At 36.8% G+C, this 18,423-nt stretch overlaps 2 protein-coding genes across 3 annotated transcripts in view; both read right to left on the bottom strand.

The window, feature by feature from the left end:
* Nucleotides 1–436, bottom strand: part of LOC100181935 (phenylalanine-4-hydroxylase) — a gene marked incomplete in the record, with an annotated part of 6,227 nt that extends 5,791 nt beyond the window's left edge. The window contains 1 exon segment of the mRNA XM_018817361.2: nucleotides 331–436. Within this exon segment, the coding sequence (XP_018672906.1) occupies nucleotides 331–363 (33 nt within the window).
* Nucleotides 437–1,235: 799 nt separating this feature from the next.
* Nucleotides 1,236–15,022, bottom strand: LOC100182798. 2 transcript variants are annotated; one of them, XM_018817345.2, is made up of 16 exons: nucleotides 14,835–15,022; nucleotides 7,416–10,493; nucleotides 7,288–7,351; nucleotides 6,970–7,062; nucleotides 6,612–6,844; nucleotides 5,928–6,377; nucleotides 5,828–5,870; nucleotides 5,163–5,409; nucleotides 4,427–4,998; nucleotides 4,295–4,361; nucleotides 4,005–4,117; nucleotides 3,719–3,842; nucleotides 3,350–3,522; nucleotides 3,057–3,242; nucleotides 2,921–2,999; nucleotides 1,236–2,863 (listed from the first exon to the last, which is right to left on the bottom strand). In XM_018817345.2, exons 2-16 carry the CDS (start codon nucleotides 10,397–10,399, stop codon nucleotides 2,505–2,507), a joined length of 5,787 nt encoding a protein of 1,928 aa, XP_018672890.1. In that variant the 5' UTR covers nucleotides 10,400–10,493; nucleotides 14,835–15,022; the 3' UTR covers nucleotides 1,236–2,504. The 2 variants fall into 2 exon arrangements, with proteins under 2 accessions (XP_018672890.1, XP_009857767.1); XM_009859465.3 differs by having other exon boundaries at nucleotides 5,163–5,406.
* Nucleotides 15,023–18,423: the final 3,401 nt, after the last annotated feature.

The following is an 18,423-nucleotide window of genomic DNA, read 5'->3' as shown; positions in this document are numbered from 1 at the left end:
AAAGGTGTCCCATTTTCCCCCACCCTACTATATTTACTGACTTATTTATTAGTATACTTTAATTATTTTATAACTACACGTAAGTTAAAATTATTACAGCTTTTAAAAAAACAGTTTAAACTATAAAGAAAAACAATTAATAAAAAAAGTATAAAATTCTCTGTGTATTTCTATATTTAACATAAACAGCCATTATATCTCTTTTGTGACACAGTACCTAATATGATTATACACGATTCAAAGCAAAACTCAAACTAGCCGCTGTTGTTGAATGAAGTTAAAATAATCACAATCAAAAGTTAATGAAATGCAGTCAAAAACACAGCTTACCTTCGCCTTGGTTTGATTTCCAACACTATCCATAGTTAGTTTTCCAAAAATCGTTTAATAATGCAACTCCTATGTACCTGTTTCGCAAAATCCTCATTAAATGTAATGTATGCTATAAGGTGTCAAAGTCGTAAACTATAAAGTGTTCCATAAATTGCACTCATATATCTGTAGCAATAAACTCATACTTGATATTCAAAAAGCAAATAGATTCTGTGTTCTCAAACAAATTAGAACGCCCAAAGCAAACTGGACTCATGATAACCCTTAACTACAGCTTATAGACTGATTGCGAGCAAACAACCATTGCCAGCGAATAATTGTTTTGAGAGGCATATACTTGTAGTGCTTTGTCATCTTACGCAATAACCTCGGCTGTTATCGCAATAGTCGCTTAATACTTCACCTACATTTCTTATATTTGTTACACCGCTTTGTAACGTTTACAGCTCAAAGTGACGAATAAGTATAAAACAACTGTTGATATAACGTAATAAACTGTTTTAATGCGTCATATTACGTCATTTCCGCATGACAACAACCACAGCGCTTATGTTTGCCCGTCGCTGATTGGTTAAAAAAATCAGGCGTATCAATCACGATTAACAGACGCTCGAGTTGCATTTTTATACATATTTACTGTGAATTTGCTGAAGGCATTTCCATGCTGTTTAAACGTACATGGGGAAGACGGAACATGCTTTCGTTTTCTATTCTTGTCTCATTTGATAGTAAACAAAGAATATTTATAGAATCATATAACCGCAGTGCCACGGCTCTAAATGAGCGTTGTTAATATTTCGACACGATCAGGAAATAAGAGTTTCATGTAGATCTTAGCCCATAGTACTACAAAAAGTATTATTTTAAATATCGTGTATTATTTAAGAAATAAATGCCAATAGTTCCACCGGTGTTTCGGTTTATTCAAGTGAGAAAAAGCGACGGATCATAAACAAAGCAAGAATCTCTGAGAAAGCAAACGATATACAACAAACATAGGAAGGAAATATCTCGGTTAAACAACGTTGGTTCTTTTCAATCAAACCACACAGAAGTCCAGATGGTTGCACTGTTAATCGATATAAACAGTTCCGATTAAAACGAAAAAGACGAACCGTTTTAAAGTTGCAATGTTATGCATACACGTGTAATAGTAGGTAAAAGAATAAATTGATTCAAATTTTTAGGTGAATTGCTATTTGTTGGTACTACAAGTTAAATTGGAGCTTAAGGAACTTGCCCGAGTGACATGCGAGTGCAATTTCTTGATTTAATGGAACTCAATGCGTGTAAATTGTACTGCAGTGACATGGAACAATAGTAAGAACAAATTGTTAGCATATTATGTTGCGCCTCAGAACAATACCAAAAGCACATGTTTCTATGTGAGATGTAGTTAATGATCTAAACTGGAATGTTCGAGATAAAACTTTTAAGTAAACGTGGTTCAGTTAACGAGCTTAACAGCCAATACGGACATATGTACGTTCGGCAAAATTACAATGGAACAATAGCAGAAGGCGGGAGACCACCGCAAGCTCGGGGTTAATCACAGCACCTGGAAAACATAATCTCAAAGCTATAGTTAGCACATCGTAGGTTAAAACGCGGGGTCGCTGAGGGAACGATTAAAACCTGCGCATGGTTTGTGTTTAGCACGAGCAAGTGAACTTCACGCTAAATAAGCGCTGGGAGTAAAAAAACAACGAAAACTGGAACCTTAACGATTGCACAGGTGACAAAGCATATTAGAAAACAATTAAATCAATAATATCTGCTTAAAGCAAAACGTAAAAACAAGGCCGACTACGACAGACGAAGGGGCGAAAAGAAACCACTTCGGGGGTATGGCGTTTCTTGGGTAGTTAGTGTCATGCTTTTCAGCACCGGTGACACGTTGTAAATATAACACCAAATGCATTGATTATGCCATTCACGCAAATAGGAATGATATCATTTGCAATAAAAAGTGATGTCTACAAGAAAATAAAAACCTATGAACAAAACCAGGAACTTGAGGAAATCTCTCAACTGTATAGGCAACAATAGGTTGGAGGTTCACACACAATATATATTTATATATAAGATAAGGGTTTTTAAGGTGGACGAGTTTCCTGTTGTACCGAGTTACCCGAGTAAACCGCATTTTGCATTATTGGATGAGGTAGCGTTCAATTACATGGTGTGACACGATATACACCAGCACTTGAACCCTTGTTTGGTGGGAGAACCGATCCGTCGATGTATTCTGCATGGACAGAGCTTGGTCTACTATCTGTTGATTGAGATTTCATTATATTTGATTCATCAGGATTGATTAAACTTGAATTTCTCCGCGATGGAACGTGAGTGACACCGTACAGAGATGATGTCGATTTTTGAAGCGATGAGTTCGTTAAGTGATTGTACGCGTGTGGTAATTTTGCCGCTTCATGGCTTAATGGTTTGGCAGCGGATGATGGAACTAAGGAGTCGCTAGGAAGAGGAGTTGATGACGTCAAAAGACGACAATCAGTTTCGGGTAAAACATCTGTGTAAGTTTAATTGTAAGTACAGCATAGGTGTATAAAGTTTAGTAAAAACTTACCAATTTCGCTTTTATCATGGTCATAATGACCAACCGCAATAAGGTGCAGATTTGACCGGAAATGACGATCAAGGTGACCCTGGGACAAGAAATATAATTACATCAAACACTAATCAACTTGTTTGGGTAACCTCACTTGAAAGCGAAAAGCAACGCGGCAAGCAAGGCATTTGAAAGGTCTTGGATTGTGCAATTCATCGGCATTATCCGTCGTGATTACGTCATCGCAACTGCCGCAGTGTGGAACGCAAGCATATTCATCGTTGCCTTCGAATAATGCACGAACTTGTGCGCGTGCTAAACCACCAGTTCCATCCAACAACTAAAGATATAGAAATCATATAAACCATAAAGGTATAGAAACCATATAAACCATAAAGATATAGAAATCATATAAACCATCTAACCACTTAGTGTATAGGTCCGTACCTCTGGCGAAGCTTTACAACTTGTCGTAACAGGAACAGTTGATGACAAGACTCCATCAGCATGTTGAGGGGTTCTCACATCATCGTGTGCAACTCCCGGGTGTGGTGCTGGAGTACCAAGTTTGTGCATCTTCAGTCTGTTAAGCGTTTTCTTCTGCATGGCAACAGTATGGCCTGCGAGTAAAGAAATTAAATACCGGCATATGAACTTTTGGTATCAGGTATCACGGCCTACTATCTCTAGTAGGCCGTGCAGGTATAATATAAATCGAATCGGCTGTTACGTCAAAATATTGGACGTTTTGATGAAATGATAATGTTGCCATCACCAGGCTTAATGTCGATGGTAAGTTTTAAAAGTTCGTTTTACCTTTTGAACGTAGATGCTTTGCAAGATGTCCACCTGTTCGAAAGGCAACTTTACATTCAGTACATTTGTAAGGGCGCGCTGTATCGTCGCAATTTCGAGCGAGTGAAGATCCACGAACATCATCCTGTGAAATTTATGTGGTTTACTTACCATTCAAAAAACATATGTAATATCTCATATTAAAATATTTTTTGTTCAAATAAATGTGTATTTGAATTAAAACACGAGAGATATGAATGTTCGTTAACATGTAATTCAATTTTACGTATGTAATTGATTTAATTACCGAAGTAATTTGCTCTTGATCGTCGTCGCTTTCAAATACCATGGAATCTTGATATATTGAATCACTCTCATTTAGTTTATGATCATCGGAGTGGAAGGTCTGTGTTGAATCATCTGCAATTAACCAAGACTTGATTTGAATATTTTTCTAATATTTACAATGTGAAGAAAATTTTACAACATGGAGTGTGAAACATGATGAGAAAATTTGATATAAAAAATCCAAAATTAACTCAGTTTACGTAAACGAGGCATAATGACAGTCGAACTGAACTCAAATTGCTCATTTACTTGTATTAACAATGGTTGTGACGTCATCTTGGTCCTCTGTCCCTCCCTTATTGTTTGAAAGCTCGTGCTAGAAATACAAGCGCTTGGTTAGTATTGTTTCGTAAACGCGGTGCTTTTATTACGTAGCCCTACCTCGTTTGTTTGTTGTAACATGTTCGCTTTGTATAGAAATAATTGAGATTCCCTTGATGAAAGAGCCAGCCGTCGCCAGTTGAGTTTCGCGCAAGACTTCGTGATTTCGTCATCATGTTGTAACGTTGCGTCACTACCTGAAGTCGTATCAACAGAATCATTAACTTGATCGTGTTGCAAAGTCGACCGATGTGTAGCATTACTGTTGTTTGTTGAATATTCTTCGTTTGTTTGATGGGAAATATCGTGTGGGGAAGTTAAAGGGTGTAGAGGTCGGCTTTGCGGCAGACGATGTTTCTTTGTGGTTTGCAGCTTCGATTGGATTGCAGCGGATCGTATGACCTCAGACACAACCTCAGCAAGCGATGGACTGACTACTGACCCGCCATCTTCGTTCCCAGGCATCGTTTCGTGTTCTCCATCACCCAGCGACGTTGTGGATGGGGTGGGTGAATGAGGGGAATTGGTTTCATTCAAACTTGCTTTTCTTGAGTTTGGAGATGGGTATTGAAACACAGTTTGATTTTCACGTGTTGTGTTGGAAACCCAATGTTGCGTGCTACCAGATAACGCTGTAACATGAAAAAAATAACATTGAATGTGAGGACTTATATTAATTTTGCCTGATAAGCTGTATAGAATATATATACCTGTAGGATCCATACACGTGTACTTTCTACAATTATGGGTAATGTTTAAAACCGCACCCGCCACAAATATCTCCAAAATTACCAACCTTTCGTTTTATCTAAGTAACCATTAGAGTGGGAATACGACGACGTTGAGCTTGAGTTATTAATAGTGGAGAGAATGGGGATTGAGGTTGTAGTTTTCGTGAAGCAAGTTGTTGCGAAATCTCGACATATCTGGCAAGTAGCTTCAGGTACAAGGTCGCTACGTCCAGCTTTGATGCTGCACAATGAACAGCGACGTAACACATGATCTGACAACTCCCCACACGTCTTGCTTGGATGCACAGCCTGCTTGAATATAAACTATGATATTAAAGTCGTATCCAATATACGTAGTGAGAATGAGTGTTACTCATTTATTCTTAAATGGTGCGGCACTCTATAGACTCCTACAGTTACACGGGAGTCTTATTTTAAACACATTGCTTACGACGTTACGAGTGTTTACTATATTGCAAATTTGCAGGTTATTTTTTTATAGATTATACATTTACTCAAGACCCTTGAATTGACGACGTTTAACGGATGCACGAGCCCACAATGGTAGCAGCATCGAGGTTCGAACTCGTTGTCTTTTTATTACAAGGTATGGGCCCTAATTAGTGTGGTTATGGTGCCAGCGGTGGTAAACAAATGATGTTTATGTCTCTGTTATCGTCGCATCATAAAACAAACGTTTTAAACCATAAAGGCAAACAAATATAATTACCCTTATAGCTTGAGGGAGCGATTCTTTTGCGGAATCTTCACCCCTGAAAGATAAAGAACGTGAACGTTTTATCAAGTGAGACAAAAGTTGAATATTATACCGAGGGGAATCATTTGACTTCTCCATCGGCTCATTATCATGCTCAGTGTGGGTTATATGTGGGGACTTTTCGCAGATGGAAACAACATCAATGTAACTTGACTCCGGTTCATCGTTATTTCCATCGACATTATCAGCACAATCATTGCTGGCAACATCTGATTCTGTCGGCTTTAAACTGTCGCTAGTTTCAACTTGTCTACGTGGAGTGCTGCTGGCGTAACAACATGAAGTATAGATACAACACGCTGAAATATCCGTAGTCGGTATGAGCAGTTTGGGGACAAATATATCGGAACCCTCGTCCGCTTCAGAACAATTGAGATCGTCAATAGCAGGTTGCTTGGTGTCGGAGCTTGACTTCCACGCTTTGTTTGTGTCTGTAACGATTAACTTCTCCGCTGCTTTTGCGGTTACGATAACTCCTTTCCTGAAACCTTCCTTCGACCGCCTGCGGCAAATCGTGACAGAGTGAATTACATTAGATCTGCTATTACTACAAATGATCGACCAAAACGCCAGTCAACAAGGTCTAAATATGGTTTTTCAAGGTTTTCATTAACTTTTCATCAGATAAGTTGATATACGATAACACTTATACATGGTATTGCCAAAACATAAATACAATAAAACAATCAATTAACAATAGGAAACATTCAGTAAAATTGGGATGAATTGAACTAACCTGCAGCAGTTTAATATATCCGTTACTGTCATATCAGGAGGCATTAGGATTGGTTCCGATACCGCCCATTGGCTGTACATTGAAAGCGGTGTGTCACCCTGCTTTGTTACCTCTACATAAGTGGGCTGGGGGCTGGTGATGCTGCAATAAGTTGAATGCACTTCAGATCCAAGTGTCGGGTGCATGTGTGGGTATAAGAGGCGGGATATTCGAACCCCATGCGGACTGTCGAGCTGCAAAAAATCATGTTTAGTAAAATACGGCGATTTTATGTTTAAAATCATTCCAGCTAAAATAGTAAAGAAAGGGGAAACGAGGAAGCAAAAAAAGTAGGTAAAATAAAAAGGGGTCAGTATACCTTTGTTTCAGTTGAAACAATGTCTATAGTTGACGAAGGAGAAACCAACAGCTCGGTGGTTGTGCTGTTCACATCGCTTGTGTTAATACGATCCTGATTTGTAGGGAAATATTAGAACAAAGATCGGAAAAACAATGAAGAGAAATCAACAATGTGAGGGTGGTTGTTTAAACACACACGCATACTAAGATCGTAGAAAAATATCCCATCATTTAACAAGTGTGGCCGTTAAACTAAACCTAAAAGGAATGTATAAAACACGACTGCTCATAAACAATTGAACGTTTATTACTTTTAAGGATTGTGTTGAATGATTACCTGCACATTTTGCGCTCTTTCTTTTTCTTGAAGTAAATCATGAGGCGAAATTGTGGGTGGTTGACTGAAACAAATCCTAGTTAGCTTTGAATAAAGCATGACGTATAAATGACGTAAATCGTACTAACCTTTTGTTCAGCGGTAAGGCTTCCATGGGAGAATTGGACCTGTCGCTTTCATTGTTGTTGTTATTGACGTCAACTGCAGAATCTGCTTTTGTAAGTGGCTTGTGTATATTTACTGTCTCTTCGCGAGTATGTTTGGGCGGAACAATGGTCGATTCTTTAGGAAAATAATGTTGTTGCGACGATCGATCGCTTGAAATTTGCCCTCCTAGTGAAGATGAACCGAGCCAAGAGAAATCGTTTCGCAGCTCTGGAATTCGGTTTACAGCTAAACCATTGGGTGGGTACATTGGCAGCATGACTGGTAGTGACGGTCTTCGCACGTGTTGAGCGAGAGGTGACACATCAACTGAACTCCTACGTAATTTATCCAGGTGGCTAACGTAGCAATTCTTCTGCGCCTGATGCCACTGTTTCGCCGTTGGTTCCTTCGGTACTGACAGCGTCTGTGGTTTCGTTATTAAGCCCATGTCTTGCAAGTTACGTAAACTAATTTGATGCAGAAGTAATTTGTAATTGCTTCGGGGAACCGACGATTCGGCGAAATGAAATAAGTCGTTAGTAGAGGTGTTACCTTCACTGATGGAGCGCCATTGTTGACCGTTTCGCTCAGATGACATGGTGGTAGGACTTGGTGGGAATTGTTCGTCTTCGCCAGCAATACTTATGTCATTAAGTTTTTGTGGGGAATCTTTTCCGGTGCAACCATGTTCCGATTCCGTTTTTTTATCATCGTCATTATGTCGCATTAGATGCATATGACGTTTATTGGGAGGGAGTTTGTTTGTAGGAATTGTATTCACGGGTTGTTTGTTTCCTTCTGATATTTCTTTGTCATCTGTTGATCCGGTCTGGGTAGTTTCTGTATCTGGATGTTGTATTGGGTATAACGGATGTAGTCTTTCGGCTTCTGCAATCTTAGTTCTGTAAATATCAGCATACGATTGGTTCATAGACATAGTTTCGATTGAATGTGGCGGTAAACTGGATGTTACGACACAGTGTGCTTGGCTACTACTTGTTACAAGTGAACTGTTGTTATGTGGTTTCAATACATTACGATTATAAGGAACACGGGAAATATCAGGTTTGTTGCTCGAACAGAAAGATTGCTCTTCTCCAAAACCAGCCCGCCTGTTCTTATACTTGCAGTAAACCTGTTTATGGATCATGTAGTTTTCTTCTTTTCGGTACCGAACACCACAATCGCTGCATTCAAAGAATGTCCGTTTTGGTTTCTTAGCATCAGTAAATGTTGGGCCGGAAAAAGAGTTTCTTTTACCAAGAAATCGGTTTGAAGCAGGCCCATTGTCATTGCTACTGAACCGAAAATGGTTCTCGTAGTTTTCCATCGAGTGTTTTCTAATTCCACTACCAGGTGCTCTGGTCAGTTCAATCATCTTGTTGTATTCAGCGGTTGATATGCCTGGCGGTTTAACGTCAGGTGATGGATAACCGTCTTGTGCAAATGTTTGTTGGACCACATCACCGTACATCTTATTTAAACCGTTTTCTTCCCCATTAGGATAGGAGCCTTCACTAACATGTCTTCCAGCTATGGACGCTGCATAGGATGAAAGTGAGGCTGGATCTAAACTGTTTCTACGAAAGACACGGCGCGGTTTCACACGCTCTAGAACGGGGTTAAGCAAAACCTTTTCGTTGTTAGAAATTAATTTTGAAATGTGTTGTTCTATAGACTTCGCGTTAATTCGGTTTCCTGATCCTTTATCATCGGTCTCTTGTTTCTCGGATACGGAACTGCGACGGGATGCATGGCGGTAAGAGTTCGGATCTAAAGCTTGTTCTGTATGTTCGGGTAACGCGGCACATGAAGGGCCACTGCTTACAGTTGATTTAGCAAGTCTGTTGTATGGGTGGGGAAACTTGAAGTTTTTTCCAAGGCTAATTATTGGGGCTGAAAGGCGACGCTTTATCGGATCCGTATGTCTGGAGTTTGCACTGAGAGGATCTAAGTGACGATGAAGCATTTTAGAATTAACGAGGTCGTTGCAGTTCTTGTCATGAACCGGCATTGTTGGAGATGTACCGATGTTGTTGTCCAAAGCAGCATTCATTGCGGCGCCGGGAATAAAAGGAAATCTTGTGGAAAGCAAGTTCGGGGATCCAACCGAAGGAAAACCAACGTAAGGGTTGTATCCAGGCGGCATTACCGCATTAACATTGGCGGGCACAGTTACCGATGGAAAAACGCCATTTATTCCCAATAATCCTGAGTAAGGCAGATATGGGTTAATCACGTTGTATGTATTCGGAAATTGGGGTAAACGGATTGAGTTGATTGACTGAGGCACGCCAAAGGCAGGTGTTGAACCAGGCGGGTAAACGGAGCTTAGTTCTGGTCGAAATCCATTGGCTGGTAAGGAAGGGAAACTTGACAACATAGCAAAGTTTGGCGTGGGAATTGGGAACTCTGATGATGATACATGATCTGTACTTTCACTTAATCTAGTTGGTTCCGTTGCCTGAGATTCTGCAGAAAATGCAGAAATACGGTCCGACTGTTTGAGATCAGGTGAGGCATGCAATCCATTAGCTAAATGCCGTTTCATTATGTGGCAATGCAACTCAGCGATGGTCTTGCACTGTAAACCACAGGCAACACAACGGAGATCAAACACATTTGTTCCTTCTACAGATCCAAACACCGGTACAGCTGGTGGAGTAAGGGTGCTTTGTGTATGACTTGCTGGCGATATAAAAGGAAACATGAGAGGTGATGAATATGCCTGGAGATTCAAACCATTCAGTGGGTTTGTGACGTTTAAGCATGAAGAAAGACTATAATCAGGACCTTTGCTTTCGATTTCGGTGGTCTGCTCACAGTTTTGTGCATGTGGATTAAACGATGACGTGTTTTTGGCGGAGTTGAAAGAAAATTCAGCGGCTTGCCGCTCTCTTTCAATGGCGGAGAGAAGCATGTTCATCCCATTACTGCACAGTTTATTTGAATCATTCCTTTCCATTCCGTGAAAGAAGTGTTAAAGTAAGGTGGGCGAACATATTGTTCTACAAATTCAACAGCCCTAGTTCAATATATCAGCGTCAGGGGGCGATAACCTGCAAATAAAAAAACTACTAAACTTTTATGGAACTTTTATGGAACGGAAACAGAAATATAATGAAGCAACCACAAACAAGCAACATTATCTAAATTAACTAATTTAAACGTAGCAAAGCAATGGTAAACACTAAACAACTGCTTTAGTTTATTTGCAATAGAAAACCCTGCAAAAAAAACAGCTTAAAACTTAATACACAGTAACACAATGTACATTTATTTTAATTATCTTTACTGTAAACAAATTACAGCTGTTTACTATGATCTCAATGAAAAAAACAGAAAAGAATAAATCATTCGTTGCAAAACTAATTGTCAAAATTTATCTTATATTTTGTTATTGAAAAACCGCCTCTACGCAATTGTTTCTGGATAACAGATTGAACACATAGAGCAACAAAACTTCGTCTAACTGCGAACTCGTTCTACAGAGCCAGGAAGCAGTTAGACTACGTCACGAGCCTGAGGAAGCGACGTGACTGTTATTGTCCGCCTTTTTTGTAATTTGACGTGGCTTCTGCATTGTAAGCCAGTGATTCTTAGTTTATACTACAACACTTTAACCAACACGCCACCACGGGCATAAGCAAGTTACCAAGCGTGTTGTTATTGAGGTATCCGACTTGACACACAGACTGACGTTAATTATGTATATTATTCTGAATTCGTATCAAAATATTACTTTATATTACAAAGCGTATTTAACGTATTATTTTTGCCGAACAACAAAGGTGTGTGGGATACATGGTTATATACACCCTACCGCATGTGCATGGGTAATACCGCTACACTGCGTAATACGAAAAAACGACGTCAGACCGGAGCAAAAGGAAATAGTAAGGAGAAAAGAAGAGAATAACCGAAGAGGAGCAATACGAGATGGATCTGTGAGATCATAGTATCCGGCGTTAGGTTCGTATTTCACACAGGATACATCGTCAGAAGGTTTGCGTTTGTTCCGTAATTGATTGTTTAATGCTGCATGCTCAGCAAACGCGGTTCGAGCAGTAGTGGTGTACTGGTGTACAAATATAGATGGTGGCCCATGGCAATTCCAATATATCTTTATGTACAATTGTACACCAAACTAACACTTATATTCTCCAACAAACCATAAAAATTGCTTTTTAGTACAATAAACTAAAAATTTAGATTAAAAGTTAAAAACAGAATCTTTTTAAGATTGAAAAATACCGTCCATTGGCATCTATAACACCAATAGATGTTTTTTTAGGACCGTATAAAAGGTTTGGCAGACTTAAGCAATATTATCACAAAAGCAAGACTTCACCGGTAGTCGGCCTACATAAAGTTTGTGTACAGCAGATGGCTCTAGTAACATTACGTAAGAACATATTTCGAAAACAATAAGACGGCTTAGTTGGTTTCGCTTGAACACGGGAGAATAAAGGTGTCGGTTTCAAACGATGAAAATTAACAAATACCAAATAGTGTTTTATTAGAGTAAAGGGAACAATGAGGTTTTATATACGTAACAATGAACTACGGAAGCCTGGGTGGTTGCGGTCAGTTAGGAATGATTCGCGAATCAGACAAAAGTGCAATACATTCCACAATGCTTACGCAACAGAAGGACCGCGTAAAAGCTTCTTACGTAAGAAGAAACATACTATATTTCCACGCGACTTATGGGTATAGCTATAGTGATAGGTGACTTTTGTTGTGGACATCAAAAACTAAACCACAAAAATATAGAATTCACATTATAGAAATACTTTCACCTAAGTATAAAACACAATTATACGCGGAAAATAACATCTGCACTAAACCAGCCGGTTCATGAAAAAAATAATAGCAAAACCACTGATTCGGTGGCAGTCTATATGCATCTGGTCTTTATTGATTATAAATACTAAGCCAGATGCCAGAACACAGAAACATCATGCAAGACGTAAGCTGTACTTTTCAAAACAGATCATATAAATAAGCTTCTACCTAAACTCCTAAAGCAACCTCAACAACCAATATAATAGCACCACCACAAAACAAAATGTGATTGTTCATCACGAATTCTATCCTTTCGCCTCGAGACAGAGCGATCGCAACCTTATGACGTCAAAGTCAGACGCTTTCCGAAAGCTGTCTCGCGCCCGCGTCTGCCTATGACGTAAGAGAAGGCGAAAACCAATCGTATTTGTTAAGTGTGTAAAAATGCGGGGACGGTCTAGCGTGATGATTACAAAACACACAAACAAAGATTGCTGACACTTTTTTCTTTAATCCAAACCAATAATATTATTACGAAGAGTTAACAGCTATAAATTGGAACAACAATCTTTATTTAAAATTTTAAACTAATATTTTCAAAACATTAAACAGATATATATATACAGAACTGTGCAATAAACTTGCTTACAAAAAGCATAATATATTTATTGAGTAGTGGTTATCATGACGTTTAAATACAAATGAAAAAGGTATATTTATAAACATCAAAAACACAACTACTAACCAAAATATTACATATCATGTATGAATCCAAAAACTTCACCACTGTAATACAAGACCCAATAGTAGGTATGCAAGATCCCTCAAGGCAAACAATTATGTTGATAGTAGATGGTTGCTCGGAAAGTTTACATATTTTCATCATGCCTCAAACCGTATTAGTATAATATATCATCTAAGTTTTTAATGAAACAGAATTATACCTTAGAATCATTTTACAAACTTTAAGTGGTATTTAAAATATGCAACCTGCCAACCTGCAGCACTGATTTAAACGCTGCACAGATACAACCGAATACAAACTAGCGTGAAATCTATAAATATAAACTTTAAAAAAATGGTGATAACGATAAGCCTTTAAGAAAGCTCAAAGCTAAAGCTGCAAAAAAAAATATTGCAAGCAGGTGATGGCAGCTATTCAACTTTTTAAAATACATATTGATTGATTTGACACTCAAATTATTACGTACAGATTAATAATACAGATTTAATTTGAATGAAAATGAAAGTCACTTTAATTCCTTATTTATCTGTAAAAAAACTCTAAAAAAAACAAATGAAAAGCTTCTCATATTTTGATTGAGTTTAATGGCATGAGAAATGTTATATATTGTTATACACAAATTTTTTTAACTGCAAAGTTTATTTGTTTTAATATTAGCTAACCATCAAAGCAGTCTGTATATAAAACACGTGTGTCACTAGTCCACTACATTGTCAGTCCAGTGTATGTACCATCCATTATGCATTATAATGGTAATTAACCTGTTCACAGTTCAAACTATCTGTTAATGCGACAATTAAAAAGCATATTTAACAACATGAAAGCATACAAGTTTGTTTCGTTGTTTCTAACAAAATTTGTAGTCAAGTTGATAAAACATCCTTATTGGCAAAACAAATAAAAATTAACTTTTGTACAAAAACCTACTATATGTGTATATATGTTTTTCTTTACTGTATATTAACTTACAGGCTATTCTTTTTACCTGATTTTGTTTAAAATAGAACTTAAAAATCAAACAAATTTCTACTATTTAGTGTTTAGATGGTTCAATTGTGTATTAAATGCCGAATCTCAAAAATAGTAATTACTAACTATAGAACATCCCATCTGGACACAATTTCTACTAAAGCAAGTTACCAAGAAAGTAAATTACCCAGAAAACCACAGTGGAGTGAAAACATTAAATAGTGTACTACAATACATATATTTTAAAATCAGAAGAAACCTCAATAATATATATATACCCAAAATACTGGTGACATTCTTGCTATCCAGTCTACAGAATACGGCAGTTACTTATAAAATCCCTAACATACTAAATAAAATTTATAGGCGCACAAGTGCAACTGTCAATAAGTTCTTTTGCATCAGAGCAGGCAAGCCAAACATATTCCCAATGACATGTTTTATTAATTTATATATAGTTTATATAAGCTACTGTTATTTTATTCTGTTAATTCTGCTACCAGGCATAATAAAAACACAATTTTGGCAGTCCCTTTAACTAGTGTTCGCTATGTCTGCTATCTTTCCTATAGACCTATGACTACATCTACATGTCCTCTATATCTTATATGGATCAGGCCAGCATGGATTTTGACCATTATGATATATGGTACACAGTGGACACTGGGCATAGCGGATAATGAACAAAGTGGACCCTCACTTATTAAAGAGACCCTTGTTTTGGTTCCTTCGGTATAAAAACGTTATTTAAGTGCTCGAGAAGAAACCTCTCTTAATGTAATCTGGAAACATTAACTAACCCCTACAACCCTATTGCTATTATTCTAACACGAGGTTTACAACATACAACAACCCCATGTATATGATGTATATATGCAAGAATAACACACGTACATACCTGAAACCAATTGTGATGACGGTAATTGTATCATTTGCCCAAATTTCACGTAACACAAAAAATCTTTTAATTGAACTTGGCTTTACACAAAGTCCATATAAATCAAATTTTGCTTTACAAGTTTACACAGACATTAACATTATTGTGGTTTTACTACTTCTACGTTTAAAAAATGTTGTTACTATTTTATGGCAACAAGAGAGCCAACATGTGTGCGCATGAACTTTTTGTGCACGTAAGTGGTCATGTCGATTCTTTTTCGTCGAACAGTTGTTCAAAGCCATTATTGTTACATAATTGTTACACCAAATACCATACTATAATGTATAATGTAGGTAACATTTAAACAACTATAGCAGTATTACTAATTTAAATATAATAAACCGATTTAATAACAAGAATTCAGCCAAGGGAACTTAAAGATAAACCATAAAGTAAGTTACATTCATTCATTCACAAAAATTATCAATTGATGTTCTAACAATACTGACTGAATAAATGTAACTTGTAACTGTAATTTGCTTTATTATCGCGTGGCCGGAAAACAACAATGGATTTACAGCACTGATGTTCTGCTTCAAAGTGTTCAACGTCATGTTATTTGCGTGTTTTTCTAATAATAAATTCATTTAATAATCAAAATAAACAAGGATTTTAAACAGTCCCGCCTTTTACCCCGCATGTTTTCGGAATGATAAAATTACACCCGTTGTGCAATTTTCTAAATAACTCGTGTGTATTAATTATTAAATGTAACAAGTATACTATAATCCGTGATAACACTCAAAAACCGACATATAGTATGTTGGGGGGAGACGGGTTGGGGGAAGACCTTTATAGCACAAAATGTCCCAATATCCGTGTTTTAAAAAAGTGACAATGGTATATAAGAGTCGTGAGGATACGGTTTTATATTTTTTTAATTGTTCTTTGTTTACTACGGAATGGCACGAGAAAATAGAATGATTAGGTGTTCCATATTACCCCACCATACTGTATATTTTGATTTTGGGAATATTGTGCAATATATGTGCCTAAGGGACCAGTTTTACCCCACTCTACTAACTGTGAATAATTTTTAAAATAAATATTCACATTTGAAATCGCACATTTATAGCAAGTAAATATCCATAATTTTGTTCTATGTTCAAACGCGATAAATCTAAACAGTTTGTTAAATCTTAATTATTTGATCGTACTTAAAACATTATTTATAACCACGCATGGTTTTATTAAACGTATAGGCCTATTGAACAAAATCACCCGAATTAACGAAAAATTAATGATTACAGTGTTCCAAGCCAGGTAAACTTTACCGTTAGGAACCCCTTAGTAAACTCAGTAATCGGTACATGTTTTGGTTTTGTTTACGTTATGGCGAAAAATAAGATGTAAAAAAATAGTCAAGTATTAACTTTCCCTATCTATTATTAAAATATATAAATACAAAATATTTCTTTTGATTGGAGCTATATGCGCTCTTGTACATTCTTGTTCAGTTTTAACTATTGCATTAATTGTATTTATGATCAGTTGAGGAAACAAAAGAAATTGTTCCAAATAAATGGTCCTTCTTGATTTGTCTAATTTGTCACCCACACAATAAAGTTCTAAAAGATGCTCAATAATAATATCTTACAAAGTTGTATACATGTGGTTAACTTGAAAGCGTGTGCGAGGTGTGTACAACAGAACACTCGTGTTATAAAGGTTGTCGTTGCCCACAACATAAGGGTAAATAAGTTACATTAATGCATGGCTTATTCATTCACAAGCAAAATAGCCATCCATGTTTTTTATAGTTCCTCGAGTTAAATCATTTTCGAAGGCCTCTTCGACCACACCTCTTGTAGCTAATCATTGGCCTCACTTCATCTTTCCTGAGGACTCTTAAGTAACTTTCCTTGCTATTTCAAGTCATCAGTTTCATGTTAGAGTGTCGTACGTTGCAACTGTAGTAGGTATATAGTAGGGTGGGGTAAGACGGGACGCCGTTCTATTTTATTACAAGTCCTATTTGGTAGTAAATAAAAATACATTCAAATAATTATCAAAGCGTATTTTTATAGACTCCTATAGACTTGTGATAATTGTTTAAAACAAGATAAGGACATTTGAATAATATTTGCTGAAGGTATTCCGTCTTTCCCACCCTACAAAATGAAGTTAATAAAAGTGATTTTGAAATGAAAGGTTTCGATTTTTTTCTTAGGACTTTGAAACAGAAAAATAATAGTTACGACAGAACACTGCATTTTTGATTTCCTAAAAGGCATTAACAAGTGAATAAGAAATATTAAGACAGGAAAATACTCTTCAGTTGAGCATGTGTTTTCCCAACAACTAATAATTTGAACACGAGCTAAAACGCTAAAATAACAAATGACAGATATAAACCGCTTTGTTGTTATTTCGTATTACAACGAAATTTAACAAAGGTTTTCTATGTCCGGCCGACATCCGTGTTGGAGTCTCATAAAGTTTTTACAGCGCACTTAAAAAATAGAGTGTTATAGAGAGTAAGTGTTAGTGGTTATATTAAAACATATGCTACAATGTTAACTGGAAATTATTTAACTTCTGGCGACCATATGGCAGTCTCACTATTCAAAATTATGCTCGAATAAGAAGTTATCGCCGTACGACCAATTGTTTTTTAGAATATAGACATAAACAGGTATACTAACTCACCGAATAAGTAACCGTACAACTTTCAATCTGCGTATATGGCTTAGTTTAGAGATAAAGTGAAGCTCATGCAGTGGTAAAATTATTTAAAAGTTTTTGCGTTTCTTTTTCAATGTTGTTTTTGTAAATTCACTATAGATTCCAATTGTCTGTGGTTTATAGATGAATATATTTGTTCAGTTAAGTACGTCACGTTCGTACCCCGGCATAATGTAGAGCTTATAAACGCTGTTTAAACAACAGGTTTACTATGCAAACACATGCTCGTTTCATTACAGTCTCAAAATCTCATACTACATGTTTTAACTGATGACTGAAATTATTGAGTTTTTTGTTCGCAACGTAAATGTTCGATAAATATAACGGAGCTATAGAACAATTAACATGCATACCATTTGCAACAATAAGTCGAGAGAAGAAACAGAGTGTTAAAAAAATTAAAAATCAAGGTTTGCTACGGTCGCGCTTGTTTTTATTTGCTGATATATAATCTATGTTGTTATTTAGGCTTTCAAATATGAAGCTTATGGTGAGAGATATTGTTGCTAAACTCATATATAGTTTTGTAGGGTAAGACATGACACCTTTAGCACTTAACATCCAAATATCCCGATCGTGTTTTAAACAATTAACAACGGTCTATGGGAGTCGTGAGGATACGGTTTTATAATTCCTTGAATGTTCTTTGTTTACTTCCAAATGGCATGTGTCGCGTCTTCCCTCACCCAACTATATAAAAAATGTATAGTAAGGTGGGGGAAAATAGGACACCTTTTTATTATATTTTCCCGTCTTATTTGGTAATAAGCAAAGTACATTCAAAGATTTATTAAACCGTATCCTCATGACTCCATAGACAGTTGTTATTGTTTAAAACACGATCAGGATTTTTTAAATATTA

The sequence above is a fragment of the Ciona intestinalis genome, chromosome 2 (assembly GCF_000224145.3).
Source record: "Ciona intestinalis chromosome 2, KH, whole genome shotgun sequence".
NCBI lineage: Eukaryota > Metazoa > Chordata > Ascidiacea > Phlebobranchia > Cionidae > Ciona > Ciona intestinalis.
Note: the sequence above shows the minus strand (reverse complement) of the source record. Positions and strands in the feature narration are given on the sequence as shown.